General features: G+C 45.7%; 1 protein-coding gene across 5 annotated transcripts in view; it reads left to right on the top strand.

Annotated features, from left to right (window-relative positions):
* LOC8067274 (putative disease resistance protein RGA3) overlaps positions 1-20,742 on the top strand; it is a 32,193-nt gene extending 11,451 nt beyond the window's left edge. Inside the window, exons 3-10 of one of the 5 annotated variants that reach the window (XM_021452919.1) lie at positions 4,747-5,994; positions 6,115-6,181; positions 10,776-10,895; positions 10,983-10,999; positions 11,182-11,389; positions 11,481-11,718; positions 11,812-11,962; positions 20,415-20,742. In XM_021452919.1, coding sequence (XP_021308594.1) covers positions 4,747-5,994; positions 6,115-6,181; positions 10,776-10,895; positions 10,983-10,999; positions 11,182-11,389; positions 11,481-11,718; positions 11,812-11,962; positions 20,415-20,660 — 2,295 coding nt within the window. In that variant the 3' untranslated portion in view covers positions 20,661-20,742. Of the gene's footprint in view, positions 1-4,746; positions 5,995-6,114; positions 6,182-10,775; positions 10,896-10,982; positions 11,096-11,181; positions 11,390-11,480; positions 11,719-11,811; positions 11,963-20,414 lie in introns of all 5 variants that reach the window. The other 4 variants (XM_021452920.1, XM_021452916.1, XM_021452917.1 and 1 more) reach the window with 4 other exon arrangements.

Here is a 25,399-nt window from a genome sequence, read left to right on the forward strand (position 1 = left end):
AAACTAAAAGTGCCCGCCCTGTTCCTGAAGTTGGACATCCACAAGGCGTTCGACACAGTCAATTGGTCCTATCTCCTTGAAATCATGCAAGCGCTAGGTTTTGGACCAAGATGGACAGAATGGATCTCCATCCTGTTCCGCACGTCCACTTCGACGCCGCTTCTCAACGGGCAAAGATGCCCGGACTTTGGGCACCAAAGAGGAGTACGCCAGGGAGACCCCCTATCCCCCATGCTCTTCATACTTGCAATGGATCCCCTACAACGGCTCCTGGAACTGGCCACAGCACAAGGTATCCTTTCGGCGCTACCGGCGTCTACTGCTAAATGGAGAATTTCTATGTACGCGGACGACGCTGCAATCTTCACAAACCCCATCAAGAGTGACCTCGACGCCATCAAGATGATCCTTCATATTTTTGGAAGCGCGTCCGGTCTGCACATAAACATTCACAAAAGCTCGATTCACCCGATAAGATGTCAGGCTGATTTCCAAGGAGCAAGGGGCACTTTTCCATGCCGCTACCTAGGCCTACAACTCCACATCAGGAAACTGCAGAAGGTCCATATACAGCCACTCATCGAGCGCATAGGCCAAAGGTTACCGAGTTGGAAAGGAAAGTGGCTAAACCGAGCAGGCCGGCTTACTCTGATCACTTCCGTGCTCTCCGCAATGCCACCTACCATCTCACTGTCTTCCCTTTGGCGGCATGGACAAGGAAAAAAATTGACAGAATTCGAAGATCTTTCCTTTGGAAGGGGGAGGAAAACGCCAATGGGGGCCACTGTCTTGTAAATTGGCCAACCGTAGCAAGACCAAAAGAATTGGGAGGCCTGGGAGTACCAGATTTAGACAAATTCGGTAGAGCCTTGCGGCTAAGATGGCTTTGGCTGGAATGGACAGACAGCTCCAGACCATGGTCAGGCACCGACGTCCCCTGCAACAGGGAGAACCGACTGCTGTTCCAAGCATCCACGCTGATCACAATTGGAGATGGAAACAAGGCCCGTTTTTGGACCGACGCCTGGCTAGATGGAGAAGCCCCCATGAACCTCGCCCCCAACCTTTTTCTTATGGTGGCAAGAAAAGGAAGATCAGTGAGGCAGGAGCTGCAGAGTAACAACTGGGTGAACAGACTCAGGAACCGGATCAACACAGCCGAACAGGTGGAAGAATTCATCTCCCTATGGCTTAGAATCCAGACAGTTCAGCTACAAGAGGGCGTCAATGACTCTATCACTTGGAGATGGACGGCAAATGGATCCTACACTACCAGATCAGCGTACAGAATACAATTCAAGGGTGCCTACAGCGCTTTCAGCTCAAATCTGATCTGGAAAGCGGACACGGAAAATAAATGCAAAGTCTTCATGTGGATTTTGATCAAAGAAAAGATCCTGACGGCAGACAATTTGCAAAAAAGACGATGGCCCTGCCACGAACATTGCGTGCTTTGCAATGGCCCTTTGGAAACAGCTGTACATCTTTGCTTCAACTGTGGCTTCGCCAAAGCTGTTTGGAACCAAGTTTTCACTTGGGAAGGTATCAACACAGACCTACTGCAAATGTAGGATGAACCCAGTCACTTCCGCACTTGGTGGGAACAGGTTGCTCCACAAATAAACAAAGACCAAAGGAGGAAATTCAATGGCATGGTCATCTATACCTGCTGGAATTTGTGGAAGGAACGCAACCGACGTATCTTCAACAATGTGTTTCAATCACCAAGTGAAGTAGCGGCAAGAATCAAAGAGGACATCGATCAAAGGAGGAGGGCACTAAGAACTTTTGGATAGAGCGCTGTTTGGTGTCTGTGTTCATATTGCTACACCTGTAACCTTTTTCCTCCTCAGGAGGATTCTTTGTACATAACTTCCTTTTCTACCTTAATTGAAAGGCAGAGCTCCTGCCATTTTCTTTCAAAAAAAAGGATGAATAACATAGGGGAGAGTGGATCTCCCTGTCTAAGACCGTGACGATGAAGAATAGTCTCCCCTGGCTCTCCATTCACCAAAACTTGAGAACTTGAGTATAAGAAGTTGACACGATTTGGTTGAAAAAAACTCAGCCAAATCGTCCATGGGCAGAATTTCCCATTCATGTGCATCAATGTGTAAGAACTTTCTTCTCAATGGTGGTCATTTCTGTAGTCAGTGATGGAGCTCGTACACTTTTTTGGACGGATAGATGGCTTCATGGACGATGTGTTGCTGATCTCATTCCTAAGAGATAAGCTAATAGACGCACTGTCTTGGAAGGTCTCACAAACCAGACATGGATCTCGGATTTGCAGGGTGCAATTTCAGTGAATGCCATTGTGGAATTCCTTCAGCTCTGGGACACGTCTAATGTGGAACTACAGCCTGGTGTGGAGGATTCTCATATTTGGAAACTCAGCTCAAGTGGACAGTATACAACAAAATCAGCATATAGGAGTTTATTCTAGGGATCAGTGAGACTATTCTCTTGGGACAGTATCTGGAAGACTTGAGCACCAGCCAAATGTCACTTCTTCATGTGGCTTGTCGGACACAATAGATGCTGGACAGCAGATAGGCTGGCGGAGTCTTGACCATCCCTCTCGTTGCCTTCTTTGTGACCAGGACGCTGAGACTATAAATCACCTTCTGGTAGATTGTGTTTTTGCACAAGATTTTTGGTTTGGCCTGTTGCAGAAGGTTGGCATGCAAAGGATCTCACCCCAGACAGGTCAAACATCCTTTGAGGCTGGAACTCTATTGTCATTTTAGGAGCTTGGACACTCTGGAATCACAGAAATCGCTCTGCGTTCGATGGAGTTTCACCAAATCTAAATAGAGTTTTAACTCTTGCTTCTGATGAGTTGAGGTTGTGGGGGACTGCAGGTGCCAAAGGGTATATCTTACCTGACTGGCCTGCTGATTGTTTTTGTAGGTCAGGGGTCGTTGTAAACTGTTCTCTAGGCTGCTGGCTGCTATGCAACCATGCTCAGCAACGATGACTCATGGTAGTTTTGTACTCTACCACGTCACGTGGGTGGGTTAGCCTTTCGGGTGTCCTGTGTTGGCATCACGTTTGGCTACCCTTTCTTGTACATAAATGTTCATTTCGTCTTAATTGAAAAGCAGAGCTCCTGCCATTGTTTAAAAAAGAGCTTTCTCCAGGCGATTAGTTTTCTCTTAGAGTCCAAGGTGTGAGTGTGTGGTTTCTTTCCCCCTTTTATTCTTCTTAATATAATGATATGCAGTTCTCCTGTGTGTTCAATTATTTAGAAGTAGACAGGATCAGACATATTAGGTCTTGCCACCCCTGTCCAAAACCCACATCATGAAGCACCTCTAGTAAAAAGGGCCAAGACACTGAATCAAAGGCCTTAGAAATATCTAGCTTTAGAAGGATATGAGCCTCCTTTTTCCTGTACAGTGATCTCACCATTTGCTGGACAAAAATAAAGTTGCCATGAATATTTCTTCCCCTAACAAATGCATTCTTATTTGTGGAGACGAGGGAAGCAGGGGGGCCAGCCAGTTAGCCAAGACTTTTATCACCAACTTAGCAAAGCTGTGAATTAAACTTATAGGCCTGAAATCCTTCACCTCAACAGCATCCCTCTTCTTTGGCAAAAGAGTAATGAAAGCTGAGTTGAGGAGCCTAAACTTGAACACATGGCAAAAGGAATACTTTGGGTTTGTTGTCTGGGGTTTCATGCCTAGGTTTTTTCGCCGGTTTTCCTCCTAATAAATTGTGCAGCTGTAAGGTTTTTTTTGACCTAGGTTCCCTTATAAAACAAGGTCAATTCTTTCTTTGTTAAGTGAATCGCTGGAGCTCCCTGCCCTCTTTTAAGGGTTTTCTTCGGAAAACAAACTGCACACCACCTAACAGTCTTTGAACTGTCAATGATGCTATGACAGTGATAATCTAGGATTCAAACCAATAGTATTGATAGTGCATGGAGTGTTTTTGGGGAGAAGAGCTTGAGTGCTTGATCCCTGCCTTTCTTTGCCTCACTCGATGCATATTTAGAGGTTATGGAGTTATGAGCGATGGGTATCAAGAGACTCGAGAGTCGAGACATCTTTGGAGTTAGGAGTCAAACAGAGCCACAGGTGCCAAGCCAAAGGGACTTTTAGAATTATAAGTAGCTTGTCCTAAAGCCACCATCTGGCAGTAACTGGAGCACAGATGAGCAAACTCTTTATAGGCAGTTAGCATCAGCAGTAGCCTCAACTGGCTGGTTGATGGTGGTGTTGGCTTTGCCTGCAAATGGCAGTCAGAAGCTGGAGCAGGATGTGAGGTTGGTCTGCAAAAGTGCAAATGGATCACCAGGTCACACAGTGACACAGATGGATTGGCATCTCTCACCTCGTTAGTAGCTCTTGATGCATTCGGCGGTCTGGATGATGGTGCAGCTAGCTGATGCTCTCCTTTGCAGGCGGCCTTCTTTCCTCAGTACAGTTCCTTCATTTTCTTTTGAATGATTTGGGATTTTAAGACTTATGTAATCTGACTTATTACCAATTATTTGAGCTTGCTTGTGTTGCAATTTCGATTTTGATATTACTTGTGTTGGATTTTCCATATATAAGGAAATATGAATATACAATATCGACTATTATACAAAGACAATGGACTTATTTGTAATTTGTGCCTTGTAGTTTGCACCCCCACTTGACATTTTAGATCTGCCACTAGCCTTGAATAGAATGGTTGCTTTTTACTCGTAGTCAACTATTCCATATATATGATTTAAGTTTTAACTTTGTACAGGATTTTGGAATTAATCATGCTAGTGCCTCAAAAGTCTTTAAAATGCACAGTTTAGTTCATGAGTTTGCCAGATATGTTACCAGTCATGATTTATTTATTCTGGATGGTGAAAGGATGCGTAACGATAACCCAGGGAATCGTACTTCTGGATATGCACTACTGACTAGGTGCAGTGATAAATCCAAAGTTAGCAGAGGTTTCCTGAAAAGTGTAAGGGCAATATGTCTGAAGGACTGCAGGGGAACAAAGCTTATTGAGAAAATATTCTCTGCTTTAAAGCATCTACGTGTGTTGGACCTTAGTAGATGCTCATTTCTGGAGTTACCTAGTTCTATTTGCCAGTTAACCCATCTAAGGTACATTGATATTTCTTGTTCGGCTATTCAATCACTACCTGATCAAATGAGTTCTGTACAACACCTTGAAGCACTGGATCTCTCGGGGACATGTATTCAAGTCCTACCTGATTTTGTTAGAACATTTAAGAAGCTAACATATCTTAACCTACAAGAATGCTGGGAACTCCGTCACTTGCCCTCAAAGCTTGATGATATTAAGAGTTTGCAGCATCTTAACCTGTCATGCTGTCCTGCAGCTCACCAGCTAGTTGAATCAATCAGTGGATTTCAAGAACTTCGGTTTTTGGATATATCAAGTTGCACAGAACTTCAAACATTGCCAGAATCCTTCGTCAGACTAACAAATTTAGAGGACCTAATCCTGTCCAAATGCACCAGGCTCAAGAAGCTACCAGAATCATTTGGTGATAAACTCTGTTTTCTTCGGTTCTTGAACATATCATATTGCTGTGAGCTAGAAGAAGTGCCTGCATCTCTCGGAAGGCTTGCTAGTTTGGAGGTTCTTATACTTTCAGGGTGCAACAGAATTCAGAATCTCCCTCAATCATTCAGTGACATTGCATTCTTACGGATGCTAGACCTTTCAGGGTGTGCAGATCTTCACATGGACCTTGGAATGCTACCAAATAATAATTTGGAGAATCTTAATGTGGATGGATGTTGTAAGGTCTATGCTATGCCTGGGTGGACTGTGAACTTCCCTAAACTACTTCCTGAATGTCTACAAACTTGTGACCAACATGTTCGACGCTTAATTGAACACAAGCAAGCATGTCCCAATCATAGTGAATTAGAGATCAGCAATGAACTAAATGTGCTTGACGAAACTGGGGAAGCAATGGCAAGTCAATCATTTCAACATGCTGGTGACTCTGAATGTACCACCAAGGTAATTGTACGTAAGCATGCATCTATTTTTTGAAATTTTGAAATATAACCAACACAATTTCTGTCTTCTATTGATATCCTTGAAATAAAAATAAAATATGTATACTTCTACTTTTTTCAGAAAGTCATTGAGGACTCATCTGCGCATACAAGTCCTAAAATTCCTCTGCATGGCACTACCCCTACTGGTACGAAAATGTATTTTATTTATACACACTTTCTGACACCCATGCTTTCCTCAATGGGGATGATCATCAAAGAAACCTATGTTCCTTGAGGGCGAAGACAATTTGAACCATCACATTTTTTATTTTCAAATGTTCTTCAGATTCAATCAATCATGATACTGTTCCAAAGGAGCTAGAAATAATGCAAGATCTTAAAATCAGCAAACAAGTTGGAGTCAGGGGTGTTGATGATGTAAATCCTGGTGATGTTTGCAACATTAAAGAAACAGTAGTGGTTTGTGTCAAGGATCAGAGATAGTGGTATCGTCCCAGGCATGTGAGAGAGTATATAAATAAAAGAAAATAATAATGGAAAACTTTGCCAACCCTATTACAAAAGCATGCATGTTAGTAGTGATTAAGGGTTACTTTGGATTTTAGTAGTGAGAGAGTATATAAATAAAATAATAACGTCTAAGAATTTGGAACAGAGGGAGTACATAGTAGTGATTAAAGGCTACATTGAATTTTGGGATTTTCTAAAGAATTTTAGAGGATTCTAATCCTTGCCAACTTTTCCTATATTAGTCATTTGGAACAAAGGAATGGACTTGCCAAAGTCCTATGAAATTCCTATGGAGTGGTTTGTTTGATAAGAAATTTGAAATTCTAACATGAAAACAATCCACACAGAAAACATTTGCACCTCTCATTTGAGGTAAACACCTCAGCCATTAGGGGGACCTTTAATTTAATTACATAGCTATGTACAACTTGAGGTATAAGGATAGAATAAGCTTTTTGTATGGTGACTTAAGTCCTACTTGTAATAGGACTCAGTAGAGATGTTCTATTAGGACTTCTAATTCTATTATGACTTAGAGTGTATAATCCTACTAGAAATAGAACTCCTAGTTGCATGTATGGAGGCCTTGGAGAGGACTACATAGACAAGAGGTAAAGGTCATAGACATCAACCAAGCCAATACAAAAGTCGCATCCAAGTCTTGTAAGGAACAATTAGGGGTGTTCAAGAGGATTAGGCTAGAAGTTCTTATTGCACTAGATCCCTGTAGAGGGAAAGGATCAGTGGGTCCTGAAGGGTCAAGTAGTAGGGTTGTGAGAGAGCAAAAATCACTTGTACTCTTTTGGAGTTGTGCTAATAGAATTTGCACTTGGCTTTGTCAAATCCTAATCTCTTGTTATGGTTGTTTTAGCGCCCATCATCTAGTGTTTTCTACGCGATCTAACTATATTGTTCTTGATATGGTGCAAGCTTATTTCATACTCGTAGTATTCGTTCAAAGAAGTGAAGGTTGTTGTGAATAACTAAGGATATCATATTCTAACAAGTGGTATCAAAGCCAAGGTCGGATCAATTTGATTTTGTGATAAGGTTGACTGGGCTAGGAACCACAAAATTAAGACGATGTCAGGGATCTGGAGTCAATTATAGAAAATTGAGGGCAAAGGGATTTCAGTGTGTGGCAATATGTGGTAACATATGTGCTTGTGCAACAAGGATTGATTGATGTTTGAGGACACTAAGCCGGACAAGACAAATGATGAGGAATGGAAGGTGATGGAGGGAAGGGTCGGTACCATTTGATTATGTCTCTCCGATTAGGTAAAGTACTAGGTAAAAGGAGAATTCACCGACGAAATCATGGAAGAGCTTAGAAGAGTTGTATATAGCAAAGTCGATGAAATTATGAAAGAACTTAGAAGAGTTGTATATAGCAAAGTCATTGACAAATTGGTGGGTACTGAAACACTAACTATTTAGGTTACGCATGGAGGAAAGCACACAATTCGTCGACCAGGGTGCCGGACGCCGGCGCCGCCAATCCTCCAACTGGTGCCGTCGCTGCTACTCGCCTTCTCATGGCAGCGGCGGGCACGACTCCTACAGATGACGTCCAGGCCGCCGAGAATGCCGATGCCGACGCCATGGCAGCTGCTGCCTTTCCCCACCACCTCCGCCAAACTCCGCCCTCGCCACTGCCCTCGCCGCTGCCGGTGCTGCTGCTGCCGAACGCCATGCGCGCATGCGGGTGGCCGCCCTCGCTTGAGAGCGTGAGCGCGATGCGGCCGATGCCCTGGCTCGCAAGATCGACGAGGCAGAGCAACTGCTCATCCTCCTTGCCTCGCACGACGTCGGGGCGACCTCCTCCGCCATGCCTGCTGCAGTGGCTGCCGGACTGGGCATGCCACGGGCTGACGCAGCCGGACTGGGCCTGCCGCGTGCTGACACAGCCGCGGTGGTCTTCACTGCACCGCCTCCACCCAACTCCACCCTCGCCGCCGCCCTCGTCGCTGACCGGGTCGTTGCGACGGTGAGCCGGGCCTCGTCTCCTCTTGCTCCTCCCTCCGAGCCGAGCGGGGGTTGGGGGGGCCGTGGCAGCCACCGTCGCCGCCACGGTGGAGGCGGTGGGAGTCACTCAGCGCCTTTGTGGCCTCCACCTCCGGGTGCCTCGCCCGGGCCTGTCGGTTGGGACCCGGCGGCCTGGGCAACTTTCCGCCACCCGTGGTCGACCATGTGGGGCAACGGCAGGCCGGCCCCCTTCACCGCGATGTCATCGGCACCTCTATCGTCGGACACAGCGACTCTACGTGAGCGGGCCATGGCCACCGCCGCTCCGCGCATGCGTCCCCTGGCCGTCGTGCCTAGAGGAGCTGCGTCTCCTCCCCCACCGGCTTACTCATTCGTCACCACCGCCAAACCTCCGCCCGTGGCTCCTCCTGCTGCAGTGCTGCGACCAGTCAGTCCTGACTGGATCGTTGACTCGGGCGCCACCTTCCACACCACACCCGATGCGAGTCTACTCTCTTCTATCAGTACTGCCCACCCTTATTGTCCCTCTTCCATCATGGTCGCCAATGGCACCTGCATTCCTGTCTCCTCCGTAGGCACTGCCAATTCCCATGGCTCCTCTCATATCCCCGATGTTCTTGTGGCTCCCGATATGGTTCACAACCTCCTCTCTATTCGCCGCTTCACGACTGACAACTCTTGTTCGGTTGAGTTCGACCCCTCTGGCCTCACCGTGCGGGATTTGGCCCCCCAGCGTCCTCTTCTCCGTTGTGACAGCACTGGGCCTCTCTACACCCTTCGTTTCTCGGTTTCCGCTGCACCTCCTTTGCCTTCTTATTCACCCCCTTCGGCATCTGCCTTCACCACCACCACCTCCACTACGTGGCACTGTCGCCTTGGCCATCCCGGCAGCACTGCTTTGACACAGCTCAGTCGCAGTTCCGCTATGCCTTGCCCCCGCGCTCCTAATGAGCATTTGTGTCATGCATGCCAGTTGAGCCGTCATATTAGACTTTCTTGCCCCCACCTTGCTGCTATGAAGCGGCTCCTCCGGTACCTCTGTGGCACTCTCGGCTACGGGCTGCTCCTCGGCCGGTCCTCCTCTGCCGAGCTGGTTGTCTACACCGACGCTGATTGGGCGGGCTGCCCGGACACCTGCAGGTCCACCTCCGGCTACGCTGTCTTCCTGGGCGACAACCTTGTCTCGTGGTCGTGCAAGCGACAACCAGTGGTCTCACGCTCCAGTGCCCAGGCAGAGTACCGCGCCGTTGCCAACGGTGTGGCCGAGGCCGCTTGGCTCCGCTAGCTCCTGGTTGAGCTTCACCGCCCCCTCGCCAGGAGCTCGCTTGTCTACTCTGCAGCACCAGCGGACCAAGCATGTGGAGATCGACTTGCACTTTGTCGGTGACCATGTGGCCATCGGCGACGTCTGTTGCAGACATCTTCACCAAGGGCCTCCCTTCCTCGACTTTCGCCGAGTTTCGCTGGCTGCGGGGGTATTGTGTGTTCTGTGTTTTCCTTTTTGTCCAGTCTTGAACTCCGCTGCGTCGGTAGTCCAAACTGCGGGGGGTGTTGGAGTATAAGTATTAGGCCCATGAGGCCCATGTATGTGACTATATTGCTACCCTTCTAGGGTTAGCCTAAGGAATGAGAATTACCGTTTACAACAACTCTGACTGGTTGGAACTGGCTCTGGTAGTCTGGTTGCTCTGGTAGATTGTGATTGGTTGGAACTACACATGTTTTGAAAAAAAATATTAAAATATAGCCTTCATGGATCTCATTTTGATCGGTACATTGTTGTTCCAATATGTTTCAAACAGATTTGAAATCCGATATACGGTTGATGAGAAATTGCTTTTTTTTCCTAATTGGATTGTGGAAAGGTTGCATGCAAGCAACCTGGTGGGATGAAATTGAGTTGTGATGTGGCATCGTCGTCGCATGGTTAGCTGACTCCATTGATTTTGCATGAGCAATGAGGGACACAGGGTGTGCACATTTGCTGTAGGAAATACATACACACACATTGACTTGAGGTAGAGGAATACAACAAACCTTAGGTTTAAACAAGAGCTAGGCTATACATCTCTAGTAATATGAGAAATATATATTTGTATTTCCAATAGTGGTGGTTAGACAGTGGTTGTTGCTTGTGTTGGCAATAGGGATGCAAATGGACACCGAGCGAGTAGTTCTGATTCAACCATTAGTTCATTTTCTTTTGGCTTTTATTGCATTGAGATCCGGATTCATGGAAAAAATACATTCTTTTTTCTGACCCCTCAGTTTATTTTTCAGGAGTCCAGCTGAAATCAGCTGGTTCGTTTTTTGGGGCTTCTACAATTCGATTTTCGAAAATGTCTCGTTGTTTTATGTGTACAACAGACTTGAAAATGAATAGTCAAGGTGAAGGTGAAGGTGCACATTTTATATCTTCAATCAGCAGTATGATCTTTTCTTTTGTACAAAGCTTCTCCTGATACACTGTATTTCTGGCTGTGCCAGGAGAACACATGGACATGGTAAGAGTTTTTTCTTACAATGAGCTGCAAACAGCCACACATAAGTTTTCTGAGGCAAATAAGATTGGTGAAGGTTCTATTGGTTCTGTTTTCAGGGTAATTTGCATAATTGATCACTTCAATGGAGTTCTGGTATCTTTTCTACTGAATGTTCTTTCTTATAATCTGTTCTATGTGATCAGGGAAGGCTTAAAGATGGAATGGCTGTCGCAGTAAAGTTGCTCCATGATTCAAAGCAGGGCAGGCGAGAGTTTTTAGCTGAACTCACAGCAATTTCTGGCATTGTGCATGAAAACCTAATCACCTTAGTTGGATGCTGTTGTGAAAGGTCCCATAGAATCCTTGTATACAATTATCTTGAGAACAAAAGCCTTGCAGACAAACTGTTAGGTGACTCTGATTTTCTATTTTTTGTCATCCTTTTATCAAGTCGTCCTTTTAATACTAACTACTACGAGACCTGTGCCGCATGGTATTGTAGGATCAAGCAGTAGCACCATCCAACTCAGCTGGAGAGCTCGTGTAAAAATTGCTATAGGTGTTGCTCGTGGGCTTGCTTTTCTTCACGAAGAAATCCGCCCCTCCATAATTCACCGGGACATAAAAGCGAGCCATATTCTTCTTGACAAGGATTTCACCCCAAAAGTTTCTGGTTTTGGGTTAACAAGGCTCCTCCCACCAATTACAACTTCTATGGCCACTCGAGTTGCAGGAACAATGTAAGCATAATACATAATAACATTGTTTTGTGAGTTTGCAGAAATTATTGGAAATATTATATTTAGTTATATCACTCCTTTTTTCCTGGCCAGAGGATACATGGCTCCTGAATATGCAATCAGGGGACAAGTGACAAAGAAGGCGGATATCTTTAGTTTTGGTATTGTGCTACTGGAGATTGTTAGTGGCAAATGTAATCACGATAGTAGATTACCCCAGGAAGACCAATTTCTGCTTAAAAGGGTAAGCTCTGTGATACTTTAACTTTAGTCTGAGATTTCTTGATTTATTAGTTACCTTTCCAATCTTAGGTTATCATAGCAAAGTTATCCAAATGTTGCAACGGGACTATTTTTTTAATAAAAAATAGTAATGTTCCCGTGCATTGCTATGGGTAGTGTCCACCGGGTTGTCGATCTTGGAGCTGGCTTGAAGCCGGCTAGGCTTGCTACCGCGAGCTTGCACTCCACATATCCTAGGTCCACCAGAGCTAACAACATATAAGGCATTGGACCCAATTCAACACAAAAGACTAGCCTGATAGGTGAGGACTCCTCCCACATTATATGTTGTGCTCTCCCACCATCGCTACATAATATGGGACTAAACCCCAACAATCTCCTCCTTAGTCACACATCGCGGTGGTACTTGCCACTTGTGACCTTTTTGATATTGGACAGAGCTCTTGCTCCCCCGTCATCAATTACCAATGTGGGACTAAACCTAACAAAAACCATATATATTTAGAAATATCTCGGGGTATACCTTAGTTTTGGTCAATAGGTATCCAATCACATTTCATCGTTCTGATATTTGTTTCTTTACAATCTGCCACTAGTCACATTTCCTTCATATATATATCTAATCCATGTCAATTATTTTTATTAGGGAAAGTGTAATTTGAGAGATTATAATGGCATATAATATAGTACACAAATTAAAAATGAGGCACCCCAAGTACTCGTATGCTTCATGACTAATTTAGTATGGTCCTGTTTGGATCTCATAAGAAAAATGAGAATGAGGTAGAGAAGTGAGAATATGATACAAACACTTGGATTCTAGAAAGAGATTATAGAATCCAACTATCTATTTTGAATCTACTATTCGAAGATTTTCATTATTCAAATACAATAATTACTATAAGAGCGAGATTTAAATACCTCAATTTTTATCTAGAATTTAGATTCTACATTTACTTTCTAGAATCTCACTTAAAATAAGATTATGGAGGCATTATTTACAAACATGTGGGACTATTGGATAGTTATTATTTCTTCCGTCCCAAATTATAAGTCATTCTAACTTTTTTGGAGAGTTTGTATTTCAAGTTTGACCAAATTTATATAGTAAAATAATAAATTTATGATACTAAATAAGTATCATTAGATTCTTCGTTAATTATATTTTCATATAGTATACATGTCATAAATTTTTGTAGTTCTCTCTATAATTTTGGTCAAATTTAAAATGCTTTGACTCTCCAAAAAAATATTGGATGAGAGTACTACTTATTGCTTCACCGCACATGCATCGCCCTTTTCCTTTCACTGTTCCTTTTTCTTTCAATTCAATCGCTGTCGCTACCTTGTTGTTCCTCTTTTGGCTCGGTGTAGCACGTCTGATAGCATGTCTGTGCCAGGCGTGAATTCCCCCTAGATTAGAGGAGGAAATTTGGGGAATTAAGGGGGAAATAGAAGGGAAAGAATGGCAGCCCTAGGGCTGGCCGTGCCTAGCTAGAGAGAGGAAGGAGATGGCGGCAGCAGCAAGCTGCAGCCTGGCAGGGGGAGGGCATGGGTGCGGCAGTGGCAGGGCAGCAGCGGCTAGGGCAGGGCAGGGAGAGGCGGCGGTGGCATGACAGGAGGAGAGGAAGAGATCGGCAACAGAGTGGGAGAAGGGAGGGAGAGAGGTAGAGGGTATTACCTCAAACTATTCTGGCTTAAGATTGAAAGGATATATCTCCCTTCATATTTATAGGGAGGACTCGACTCGACTTGACCTACAAGCAAACCTAGCTTTCGGACTGTTCCTAAACCTAAATGCTACAGTACGCGGGTACTGTTCACACCGAGCCCTATTGACCCGACTTGGCTGCCATACTCCCATAGCCTGTCATGGCTATACTGGCCTGTTACATTACTCTGGGCTTTTCCGCACAATGCGTCCTCACACTGTATAGTTACCCAGTCATCGACGGTGTTGGTTGAAGAAGCTCCTCCTAGTGGTGGTGCCTCCTGTTGTTGAAATAGCACCATAGCGATGGGTGTCGGAGTTGGATCCGTGACACTTCTCCCGCTGTCTCGAGACAGCACGTCCTCGTGCTATGCTCTTGCGTGGTCGTTGTAGCGTCACAGTCGAGGTTGATGTTGCAGTGGTCGCCTTTTGTTTTTTTAAGTGTAGCCTGCCTTTTGGTTTTTAAGTGTTGGAGCCTGCCTGATGTTGCCAGTTGCGTAGTCATGGTGGTGGCCATGGTTGTCTCCTGAGGTAGCCCCATAGCAACAATTGAGATTGAGCTAGGTGCGTTACCTCCTTTGTGGGAGTACAGTTGTGATAATAACCTTGTAGTAGATGGCACTGCTTATGTTGAGGCCATTGAAGATGTGGGCGTCGTTGTACTTTAGTTGTGGCTGGGTGATGAGGACGTAGTTGATGGTCTTTCTGATGGTGGTGCTGACATCAAGAGCAGTGTGGTGTCGTGAGGGCTTTGTCACCCCTTCTTATGATGATGTTGTAGCCCATATGCCTCGAAGTGTATTGAGACGCAGGTGGTGCTACCTTATAGTTGGCCTGGTTACTTTTAAGAAAATTTTGAAGATGTACCTGGCCTTTTGCTATATCAACAGTAGTGTTGATGATTGGTGCTAGTTGCCTAGTTGTAGACGTTGCCAAGCCGTTGAGATTGATGTGGTCGTCACTTTTTGGTGGTGTTGCATGACCATCAATTGTAGTGGCGGTAATTGGTGTGCGATCCATGATTTGTGGCACCTGTATAGGGATGTCGAACAATCCAATGCGGATGATACATGTTGGGAGTGGTGGTGTTGCGTCGTGTCTTGGCATCCAATGTTGACGTCGATTTGGCATAGTAGCATGCTGGGGAGGTTGTAACTGTTGTCAATTCTCTTGCCATTTGAAGTTGTCGAGTAGTTGGCAGAGAAGTTTTAGAGCTTGAGTTCATATGTTGGCAAACCTAAGGATTTCCAACTGTCGAAGGGAGTCCCAGGCTGGTGCGGGTCGAAGTTTGCCATTGTAGGAGTGTCGTAAAGGCACCAAGGATTGACGCCACTAGTTGAGGTGGAGGGGGTCGATTTTGTTGGTTACCTTTTGTTGTTGAGGATGAGGCAGATGACGACGACCTTGTTATAGTGTTATTGTGTTCGTCCTTGTTGTGGGCGCCGAGGACATTTGTGTTTGATGGCGCTGGTGAACAGGACGTGATGGCAGATGATGTAGAAGCATCCGGGGTTGTTCCTAGATTTTCGCTGACCCTCCATGTAGTTGATGGCGGCGAGGATGGTTGCACCAGCTGCATCGGGTAGGTTATCACCGCTGATTTTGTTATTGCTGATTGTGCTGAACTTGGTGTAGGTGGTGCTGGCATTATGTCGATGAGGCAGGCTGTAGGTGAAGCCATTGCCGGTTGTCGTAGTTGATTTTGTGATTTTGTCGGAGGTAGCAATGGTACTGTTGTAGATGTATCTGGCGTGCAGGCTAGTCTGGGTGACATTGGTGGAGTGGCTGTTACTGATGTAGATGTAGGCGCTGAGGGCGACACGTATTTCTGTCCTTCTGGTTGGCAAAGAAAGGTTTGAACATCTTTGCGCAACGAGCGGTGATGTCACAAATGTCCTCCACAAAGTTGATCACATGTGACGGCATTTTAGATGCATCTGTAGGAAAAGAAATTGAGGCTAATTTCGGTGTTGAACCTACTGATTGTTGGTGTGATTGTCTCTCGTCGAATTGGATTTGACGGAGGAATCTGGCAACACTTTACCTCCTCGAAAAAGTGACCGGTGATATTGCGGATTTTGGTGCTGAGGTTCTCCATTGTCGTGGTTGGGGTGTTGCCCAAAGGATCGATCTGTCTCCGGATACCAGGTGTAACACGTCTGATAGCACGTCTGATGACAGGCTTGAATTCCCCTAATTAGAGGAGGAAATTTGGAGAGTTAAGGGGGAGATAGAGGAGAAGAACGACAGCCATAGGGCTGGCCGCGCCTAGATAGAGGAAGGAGATGGCAGCAGTGGCAAGCTGCAGCTGGCCTAGTAGGGGGAGGGCATATGGGCACGGCCGTGGCAGGGCAGCAGTGAGGCACTGCTGCTGCTGGGGGCGCTGCAGCGGCTAGGGCAGGGGAGGGAGAGGTGGTGACGACATGAGAGGAGGAGAGGGAGAGATGGGCAACAGTTTTCCTTTATATTTATAGTAGGGAGGACTCGACTCGACCTACAAGCAAACCTAGCTTCCGGACTCTTCCCAGACCTAACCACTACAGGAGCTGCGCTACAGTAGCCGTGTACTGTTCATGCTGGGCCCTATTGGACTGACTTGACCCCCATACTCCCATAGCCTATCTCGGCTACATTGGCCTGTTACACTCGGGCTTCACAAGGTGGCCGCCGAGGCATTGACAAGGTATACGAGCGCCAGCTTGGCAGTGAAGTTCGGAGAGATGCGGAAGAAGCCCCCGGAGGTAGACCCACTTGTGTCACGGTCAGGAGCGAAGTCAGGAATTAGACATAGAATAGACCAAACAACTCAAATACATATATATAATATAGTACAAATTTCTAATAATAAGGATCGATCGTACATTAATATGTTATTACAAACAATTTTATTAGTTATGCACGCATCAAGCCTCTATAATTAAAAATTGAGACAATTTTATAATATACAAAATCTAATGATATGTGAAGGATGATTGAAAGAACTAACATGTTCCAATTCACATTTATTCTGGGCCCAATTAATGTAAATAGCCTACCATACATGATACTGAAACAGTGAAACCGATTAACCAAAGCAGAATTAATAGATAAGAATATGTAATCAGCATGTACAACGGTACATATCTAGCTGTCTACATGAACAATTACACGGAGAGTCAACAATTAAATCACCATTGTCCCGTGTCCTGACTTCTGCCTAGGAGTGGGCTCACTCTCAAGAGACATTCCTCCTTCCCCTAAGCACCCCCGACGGGCGACTCAGGGGTGCCCACCGCCAGCGCCGTAACCCCCCTCCCCCTGGCCTTCCCTAGCCGCCCCTGGTGTGTGGCGGCGGTGGCCAGCGGCCACGCCCAAAAACGGTAGCCGCTCGTGCCTCACCCTGTCTTCCCCACCGCTCCTTCCCTCTCCACACTCCATCCACTACCCCTGCGGCTTGTCAGCGACGGCGAGCGTCTGACTGACCGGATCCCGGCACCTTGGGGCCGGATTCGCCCAATGGTGGCTCCTTGGCCCCCACCACCCCCATGCCCACCTTCCTCTAGCCGTCGGCGTTCCGGTGGCCGGTGGTGCTCCTCAACCTCCACGTCATTGATGGTGCCTGGCGTCTGGTCGGCTGGATCCATATTGGGCGCCCCTCCCTCGACATTTGATGGAGGCGGCCGGTGGTGGACGGCTGGTGACCCTGTCAGGTTGGCAGCTGCCTAGGCGGTCAACTGCTGGCGGCTGGTCGGGCCCTTGGCTGGTGGCGCCCCCTCCTGCTGCGCCCCAACCACCTCGGCGTCGGCTGCCATCCGCGCATGGCGCAAGGGGGTGTCCGCGCCCTGGGTCTGGCGTGCGGCCTGGTGGTGGTGGCCAGACTTGGTGCTTTGGGCGAAAGCCTAGCCCGACGGTGGCCGGGCGAACGACGGTGACGTCTTGGCGCCACATACCCTCCTGGGGCCGTGGTTCTCTGAGCCATGCCCTTGTGCCACCATTGTCAGATTTTGGGCGAAAACCCCATCTTAGAAGCCTCTAAGGCCAGTGGCAATGGTGCCTTGGGCATCACCTCCTTGAAGGCGTTGCTGAAGAATGCCCCACAACTCGTCGTTTGTCTCCATGTGCTCGCCGTGGTTGCTGCGCTGCATTTTTTTGTGCTTCATGTTTCCTCTTCACTTTGTTATGTCCAGTCGGTGGTGGTGTAGCCGTAATCATCGCTTAGGCCCCCTCTCATGCAGATGCTTTATTGCTGTGAGCATGTTGGCCCCATCCGCGGACGCTTTGCCGCGTTGATGGTCTTGTTGCTTAGGTGGATGCTTTATCACCGGTGTTGCTTAGGCCCCCTCGCATGCAGATTCTTTGCTGTTGCGAGCGCGTTGGCCCCATCAGCAGACGCTTTGCCGCGTCGATGGTTTTCATTACTTGGGCGGATGCTTTGTTGCCTGGAGTTTCTAGCGGATGTTTTGCCGCTGTTAGGCCCCCTTTCATGCAAATTTTCTACTTTGAGTGTGTTGGCCCCATCCGCGAACGCTTTGCCGCGTCGATGGTCTCGTTGCTTGGGCAGATGCTTTGCTGCCTGGAGTTTCTAGCGGATGATTTGACGTTGTTATCATATGTGGCTTCAATTTATTGTTGGCTACCATTGTGTTGAGTTCCTTGTATCAGGTTCAGTTTGTTGGGGTAGTGCGGTGGAGGGGCCTACCCTCTTTTTCTTGCTTTTGTTTGTGTTGAGGGTGTTTGTTGGTAATCCAGGATTACTTGTGAATCCTTTGTACTTTACATGTTTGCCATTCTTTCGGCATCCCTTCTACTTAGTGAAATACATGCATGTGAAGTCATGTTCTCAAAAAAAAAAACTTCTGCCTAGGAGCTGATGTGTGGCAATTGCTGAGCAACGCTAATACCACAACACCAATGTTCGAAATGCGACTACAACAGGGTCTGGAGGCAATAGGCGAGTAGAGCGACAAGCAACGTGTCGCTTGTATTACAACAAACATGGGTGATGACCGTGATTATAAGGATTGAAAAAAAAAACAAGGCTGCTGTTTGATTCTCCTGACTCTTAGGTCGTCCTTCATCCATTTAGGCAATAGCTGATTACACTATTCTTCTTGCGCATGAACACCAAGCAATAAAATGTATGTCCATATTTAGTATTAGAAAAAAAATAATAGAGTATTAGGATTATTTTATTGAATAAGGTTACAAACTTTAGACGGTCAACATCATGAAAGCACAAGCACACACTACCCCTAAGCAACTTTCACACGTGTCAAGGAGGACTTAGTGAGGACTTGAACCAAGCTGGCTAGGTTCCACAAGGATCTCAATACGCTTAGTTTGACAGTTTGGTATTATTGTTGTTGTTATTTGATACAGATAGCCTGCTTGGAACACAGAAATTTTAAAGGCTTTGCCACAGGACATATTGATTCTTGTAGGAATGAGGAATAATTTCTCACATGTTCCAAACCAGCTCATTTGGTACCCAATGAATTTAAATTTAACTACCATCACTGCCTATTCTGAGATAATTGCTATTATAGGACTCCAAACATATAGCTTCGCTATTATAGGATTCCTAACATCAGCTTTGCTAAAATAGGACTCCAAACATGAACACTTTGTTATACATGACATTATGTATTTTTAAAAGAATATCTCATCTTAAATACATGTATTTAGCCATGACTTGACATTTTTGCCCTTAGCTTGAAAACCCGTCGGCAGGTGCTGCTGCCCGCTGCGCTGGCCGGCTGCGGCCTGGCCTGGCTGGCCGTGGCCTTGCATGCCCCTGGCTGGGCTGGCTGGCTGCATATATGTGCATATATACTACTAACTGTTTATCTTTCGTTCTCGGTTTTCTGTGTGTTGTAGAAATAGACGGAATGTTAGGATAAATTGCTACTTGGTAGCAGTTAAGCATTGGCTCCAGCCTCCAGATGTCTGGATGGATGCTTTGCTTCAGCATCATAATTGGTGCTTAGCTCTAGACTCTGCCGGAATGTGAAGCTGCAACTCAGCGATGCTTTTTGGCGTCATGATCATTGTCGTGTGCATTTTGCAAGGCCACTACATCATTATAGATGATACACTTAGAGTATATATGCACATATATGCAGCCAGACAGCCCAGCCAGGGGCATGCAAGGCCACGGCCAGGCCAGGCCGCAGCCGGCCAGCGCAGCGGGCAGCAGTACCTGCCGACGGGTTCTGAAGCTAAGGGCAAAAATGTCAAGTCATGGCTAAATACATGTATTTGAGATGAGATATTCTTTTAAAAATACATATTGTCATGTATAACAAAGTGTTTATGTTTGGAGTCCTATTTTAGCAAAACTGATGTTAGAAATCCTATAATAGCGAAGCCATATGTTTGGAGTCCTATAATAGCAATTATCTCGCCTATTGTGACAGACACATCCATAACAACTGTTTTACTAGCACACTAAGATACTGTCATTCGTAAACATCCTGTTCAGATCAAAATCTTTTTTCTATTTAAAAACTAAATGGGCTGGCTGGCTAACACGAGCACTGGACGTTACCCAGGTATTGGGCCTGTGGAAAATAAAATAAAAAAGGGGGCTATTTTTGTGGGAAAATCTTCTGATTTGATGTAATTGTCAGTTTCGAGTTCTTGTTGCTGAAAACTCCACAGGGAAAGGGATTTCCACAGTAGAATTGAACTAAACATAGTTTTGCTGTTGTGATCTGGAGTTCATTAGCTAAGTGTTATTGACTAAACATAGCTTTGCTTGCAGACGTGGAGATCCTCTGAGGAAGGAAATCTGGTGGAAATCATAGATAAAGATTTAGGGGACGACCTCGATGTTGAGGAGGCATGCCGATTCTTGAATGTTGGTCTACTATGTACTCAAAACGAGATGGCGAGGCGTCCCAACATGAGGAACATCGTAAAGATGCTGACTGGGGAGAAAGGAGTCTCCGTGGTCAAGGTGACAAGACCAATAATGCTGTGGTCTGACTTGCTGGAATTAAAAACTTAGGCACCGAGCCGCCCGGTGCACACTCTTCCACGACAAAATCCTTTGCCACGACCTAAAAATTAACATAACTAGAAAGATTCTCCGGGCGTTGTCGTGAATATAAAGAATATATATATATATATATATATATATATATATATATATTAGAATATGTATTATTTCATTTCTCTCAAACTATAAGTCATTCCAAGAATTTTAGAGAGTAAAGGAATCTCAAGTTTGACTAAATTAATATAATAGAATAATAATATTTATGATATCAACTAAGTATCATTAGGTTCTTCATTAATTATATTTTTATAGTATATCTATTTGATGTCATAAATCTTTTTTTAAAATTTTGGTCAAACTTGATATGCTGTGACTCTCTAAAATTCTTGGAATGACTTATAATTTAGGATAGAGGGAGTATTAGCTAGACAACTTGCATATTCATAGAAATACGTGACTTCCTGACGTGGACATTATAATTGTATAAGCTAGTGAATTTTAATTGTGTGATAGTGGATTATCATCTTAAATTTTTTTATTTTTTTCATTTAGTTCATTTAATTACATTAGAGAAGAACTGTGGAAGAACTGTTTACTGCATCGTCCTTAGTTGTCAAACCACCGACCCACCCAATTGTTGCTCATGTTGGGGTGAGTGGGCCGTCATGAGCAACAATTAATGTGACTATAGCCGATGGGATGTGTAACAGCAAGTAATCGGCACGTCACACTGAGACTGCATACAGTAAGACCAGTCTTAATGCATGTTTTATGAGAGTGTCATACACATTAAATAGGGTGCCACATTAGTAAAATTACTGACTTGACAGAGTTATTAAATGAAGTTGTTTCATTAGATGAGAGAGGAGTTTCATCCCCATGAAACTCATATGGCTCGGTTACTTAGTTTATAGTCTTGGTAACGGTGCTATCAAACTATACATTGAGACGGGCCTAATAGAGATGGTATATATGACGGATTGTGCTAATAAGGTTAGTCTTAGAAAGTATTATGGTGTTGTTCACAAGACTATTATGTGTGAAACTCATATGGCTCGGTTACTTAGTTTATAGTCTTGGTAACTGTACCATCAAACTATACATTGAGACAGGCCTAATAGAGACGGTATATATGACGGATTGTGCTAATAAGGCTAGTCTTAGAAAGTATTATGGTGTTGTTCACAAGACTATTATGTGATATAGAGTGAAACAAAACATAGATGAAACTTTCACTCTTAATAGAAAGTTTAATTCTATTGACTCATACAGAGTTTATAATCATGTCAAAAAGAGTTTTATCCTAGTAAAACTCATTTCTTCTCTCTTCGTAGAAACATTGACATAAAAATTCTATACCTTAGACTATTCAATGCAAATTAAACTCTTATAAAACTTCAATATAACTGGCACAATCAGCTTTGAACCGTTTAACCTTGGGAGTCGCGCAACCCATTCTACCCACATCCCTCTATAAAGTCCTTTCGTGGGTGGGTTGTAAAAACCCTAAGAACCGAGTAAAAAATTAACCATGCACAAACCTACGAGTCCAACAGTCGTCTCTGATTTAGGGGGTGTTTGGCACTACTCCACAAACTCTACTACATAAACTTCATCATAGAGCAGCTCCACAAAAAACTAGAGTTCGTGGAGTACCTCTTTAGGTGCTCTCACAACTCCACCATTTTTTTTCGAACTGAGTGCGTGAAGCTAAAACTGTTTGGCTAAAAAACGTGGAGCGGAGCTTGAAAAACATGGAGCAGAGCAGTCCCAAAACTGATATAGTACAATCTACTACTCCTAAATTGCACAAGTGCAGGGCGACGACGCGGTAGCAAGTGAGCGAGGGAGACAGAAGTGCGTAGGGAAGGCAAATAAACAAAGATATCTTTCTTAATTAATTCCAAAATATTTACCTTTCTTAATTAATTCCAAAAGTGTCTAGGGGTAATCGAGATCCTCTAAATATGGAAATAAACAAAATATCTAAAGGATATCTTGGGCGCCTAGCCCCTAGCAGGTGGCATGGCCTAGCCACTTGATTGGCCCCGGCGTTGCTACATGATGCTGGAAACAACTTGTCCTTGAGACATTGGGGTAGAGATCCTTGAAATGCTGCAGCAGCTCCCAAGTTGCTTCATGAGTAGGCAAGCCCTGCCACTTCATGAGAACGTGTCAGGCACCACGTGAAAAGAGCCATTTTGTTTATCCGAAAAGTCATGACTCAAAGTACTGTTTACTAATTTATTGTGAGGAAAAAACACTGCTGACTGGCAGAAAACGTACGGCTTATAAGACAAGCGAACGGAGCCGGGCGCGCAACACGACAAGCGAATGGAGCCAAAGTTGCGCCGCACAACACATGTTCTGGTCTTCTGGAACAGGCAGCAAGCAAATCGTCAAAGACAGGTGGCACCGGCGGTGGAGTAGACGGAGGGTCCACTTTCAATGGCTTGAGCAACCCGACATGGAACACGTCATGGAGCCGGGTGCCCTCGGGTAGCTGGAGACGATAGGTCACCTGCCCAATGTGTGCCAGCACTTGGAATAGCCAACACAGACTGAGCTTGCCTTTGGGACGATGCTCCAGCGAGTGGGTAGGACGGTGGAGGAGGCGGAGCCACACCCAATCACACACCGCAAACTCCAGCTCACGGTGATGGTCGTTGTAGCAGCGCTTGACATATTGCTAGGCCTAGAGAAGACGCTCCTGAACCTCCATCAGGTCTAGTCATGTTGATCATCAAACACAAAATTCCAAACTAAATGGCCCATGGGTCCATTCACTCCTACAATTTGGAACACAGGGCTGCGCTCCCAGGTAGGCCACGATAGGAGAAATTTGGACCGTTTGATCTCCATCCTGTGCCTCTTGTTCCTCCCACCATCGTGCACGTGGGCTTTCCAGTGGTCTAGAAAATATCTCCTTCTAGATCCGTCGCTCCGTCTACCGACAAAAAAAGAAGAAAAACCCTTCCTCTCTCATGCTCTCTCTCCTTCTTTGTCGATGTCGCGGCGCAACGGGAGGTCACGGCGCAGCGCGGGGCCTAGGCAAGGCCGCATGCCGGCGCCTCCGCCACTCCCGCCCCTGCCCCCGCATCCACTCTCTCTCTCTCTCTCTCTCTCTCTCTCTCTCCCTCCCTCCCTCTTGACATGGCGCAGCGGGAGGTCCAACGGCGGCGACATCTGGGGTGACGGCGCCCCCGGTGTGTGCCATAGTGGCGCAAATAGGCCCCAGCATGGTGGCCTCTTCCTCTCTGGCGGCGGTGATGGCTCAGCTCGGTAGCCGGATGTCCATAGGTCACCCCTCTTTATCCCCACAGCTTTTGATTTCCTCTGCACTGCTTAGGCTTCGTGAATGTGCTTGTGCTCATGTTGTGTATGACTCGGGGGTAGGAGGGAGCATTTCTTGCCCACCCTAGGAATGGACACTGATGGGGGCTCCATTGGTCACTGATTCCCAAGATTTTCCGTACATATTTATGTCCAACAGAAATTTGGCCATGCAATATGCAAAATAGGAGATGACGACATGTAGTGTTGTGGTTGGGATTTTTAGAGTTACCTCTTTTTCAATGAGCTTGATACTTGATTCAGTCCAATGTTCATTTTGTCCTGCTTACGGAACAGATTTTAGCTTTAATTTGATAGTTCACTAAGGCCAGTCTCAGTGGAGAGTTTCATGGCGTTGTTTCCAAGACTGCCATGTCATGTGAAATGAAATGAAACTTGGATGAAACACCCACTCTCAATGGAGAGTTTCATTTCATAGTTTCATATGCATTTAATTCCAAGACTCATAGAGAGTTTGTAACTGTGTCAAGAGAGTTTCATATAGATGAAACTCATTTCTTCTCTCTCTTCTTAAATACACTGCCATGTCATCAAAAAAACCTATGTGGCAACCTATTTAATGCAAATGAAACTCAAATAAAACTCCCATTGAGACTGGCCTAATGAAAAGCAGCCACAAAAAGATATATATGAACATGGATATAACATCCTAGTTTTTTTATATTGGTACATGCTTTGCTTTTAGACATAATGATTAATGGCTCCATGTGCATCATAGGTACAGTCCTTAATTTTAGCCTCCACAAAAGATACTTGCTCCTATGTAAAACCGACGGGTTGTGGTGGCATCCATGTCCAAGCCAACATTGATGTGGTGCCCGATATCTTTGGCTGTGCCAGCTGCTCCTCAGGCCCCTCCTTCGGCGACCTCGGCTCCCGATGCGACTGTTGGGGAGTAGGGCTGGGGGCGGCGGCGTCGTGTGCGCCGATGCTGCTCTGCAGGAAGAAATGTCGGTCAGGCTCCTCCCTCCCCTTATCACCCCACTGATGACGAGGAGGGATCCAATGAGGCCCTTTGGACGAGTGATGACGATCACCCTATGACTGACGATGACCCCCGCCCGAAAGCTGCAGCGTGTCATCAATCAGTTTGTGAGCATCGTCCGGAAGGAGCTCGGCCATGCTTTTGGTCATTTCTGTGGTCACCGAGCAAAAAGATGAAGATTTGTCAGGCCCAATCGCAGCTACAATTGCTCAGTGATTCAAGTTGGAGGAGGCTCTGCTGACTCTATGCTGCTATGGGCCGTCGAGTTTCCTCCTATTCCTGCCAAGCGAGGAGACTACGGCAAGGGTCTGCAACAGTGGCAAACCAATCATCGCCCCATCCTTTCACCTGCACGTCGTATACTAGACTCGATTCCAACACTCAGCCGCGGTGACATTACCGTTTCCCA

This window comes from Sorghum bicolor, chromosome 2 (assembly GCF_000003195.3).
Source record: "Sorghum bicolor cultivar BTx623 chromosome 2, Sorghum_bicolor_NCBIv3, whole genome shotgun sequence".
NCBI classification, from domain to species: domain Eukaryota; kingdom Viridiplantae; phylum Streptophyta; class Magnoliopsida; order Poales; family Poaceae; genus Sorghum; species Sorghum bicolor.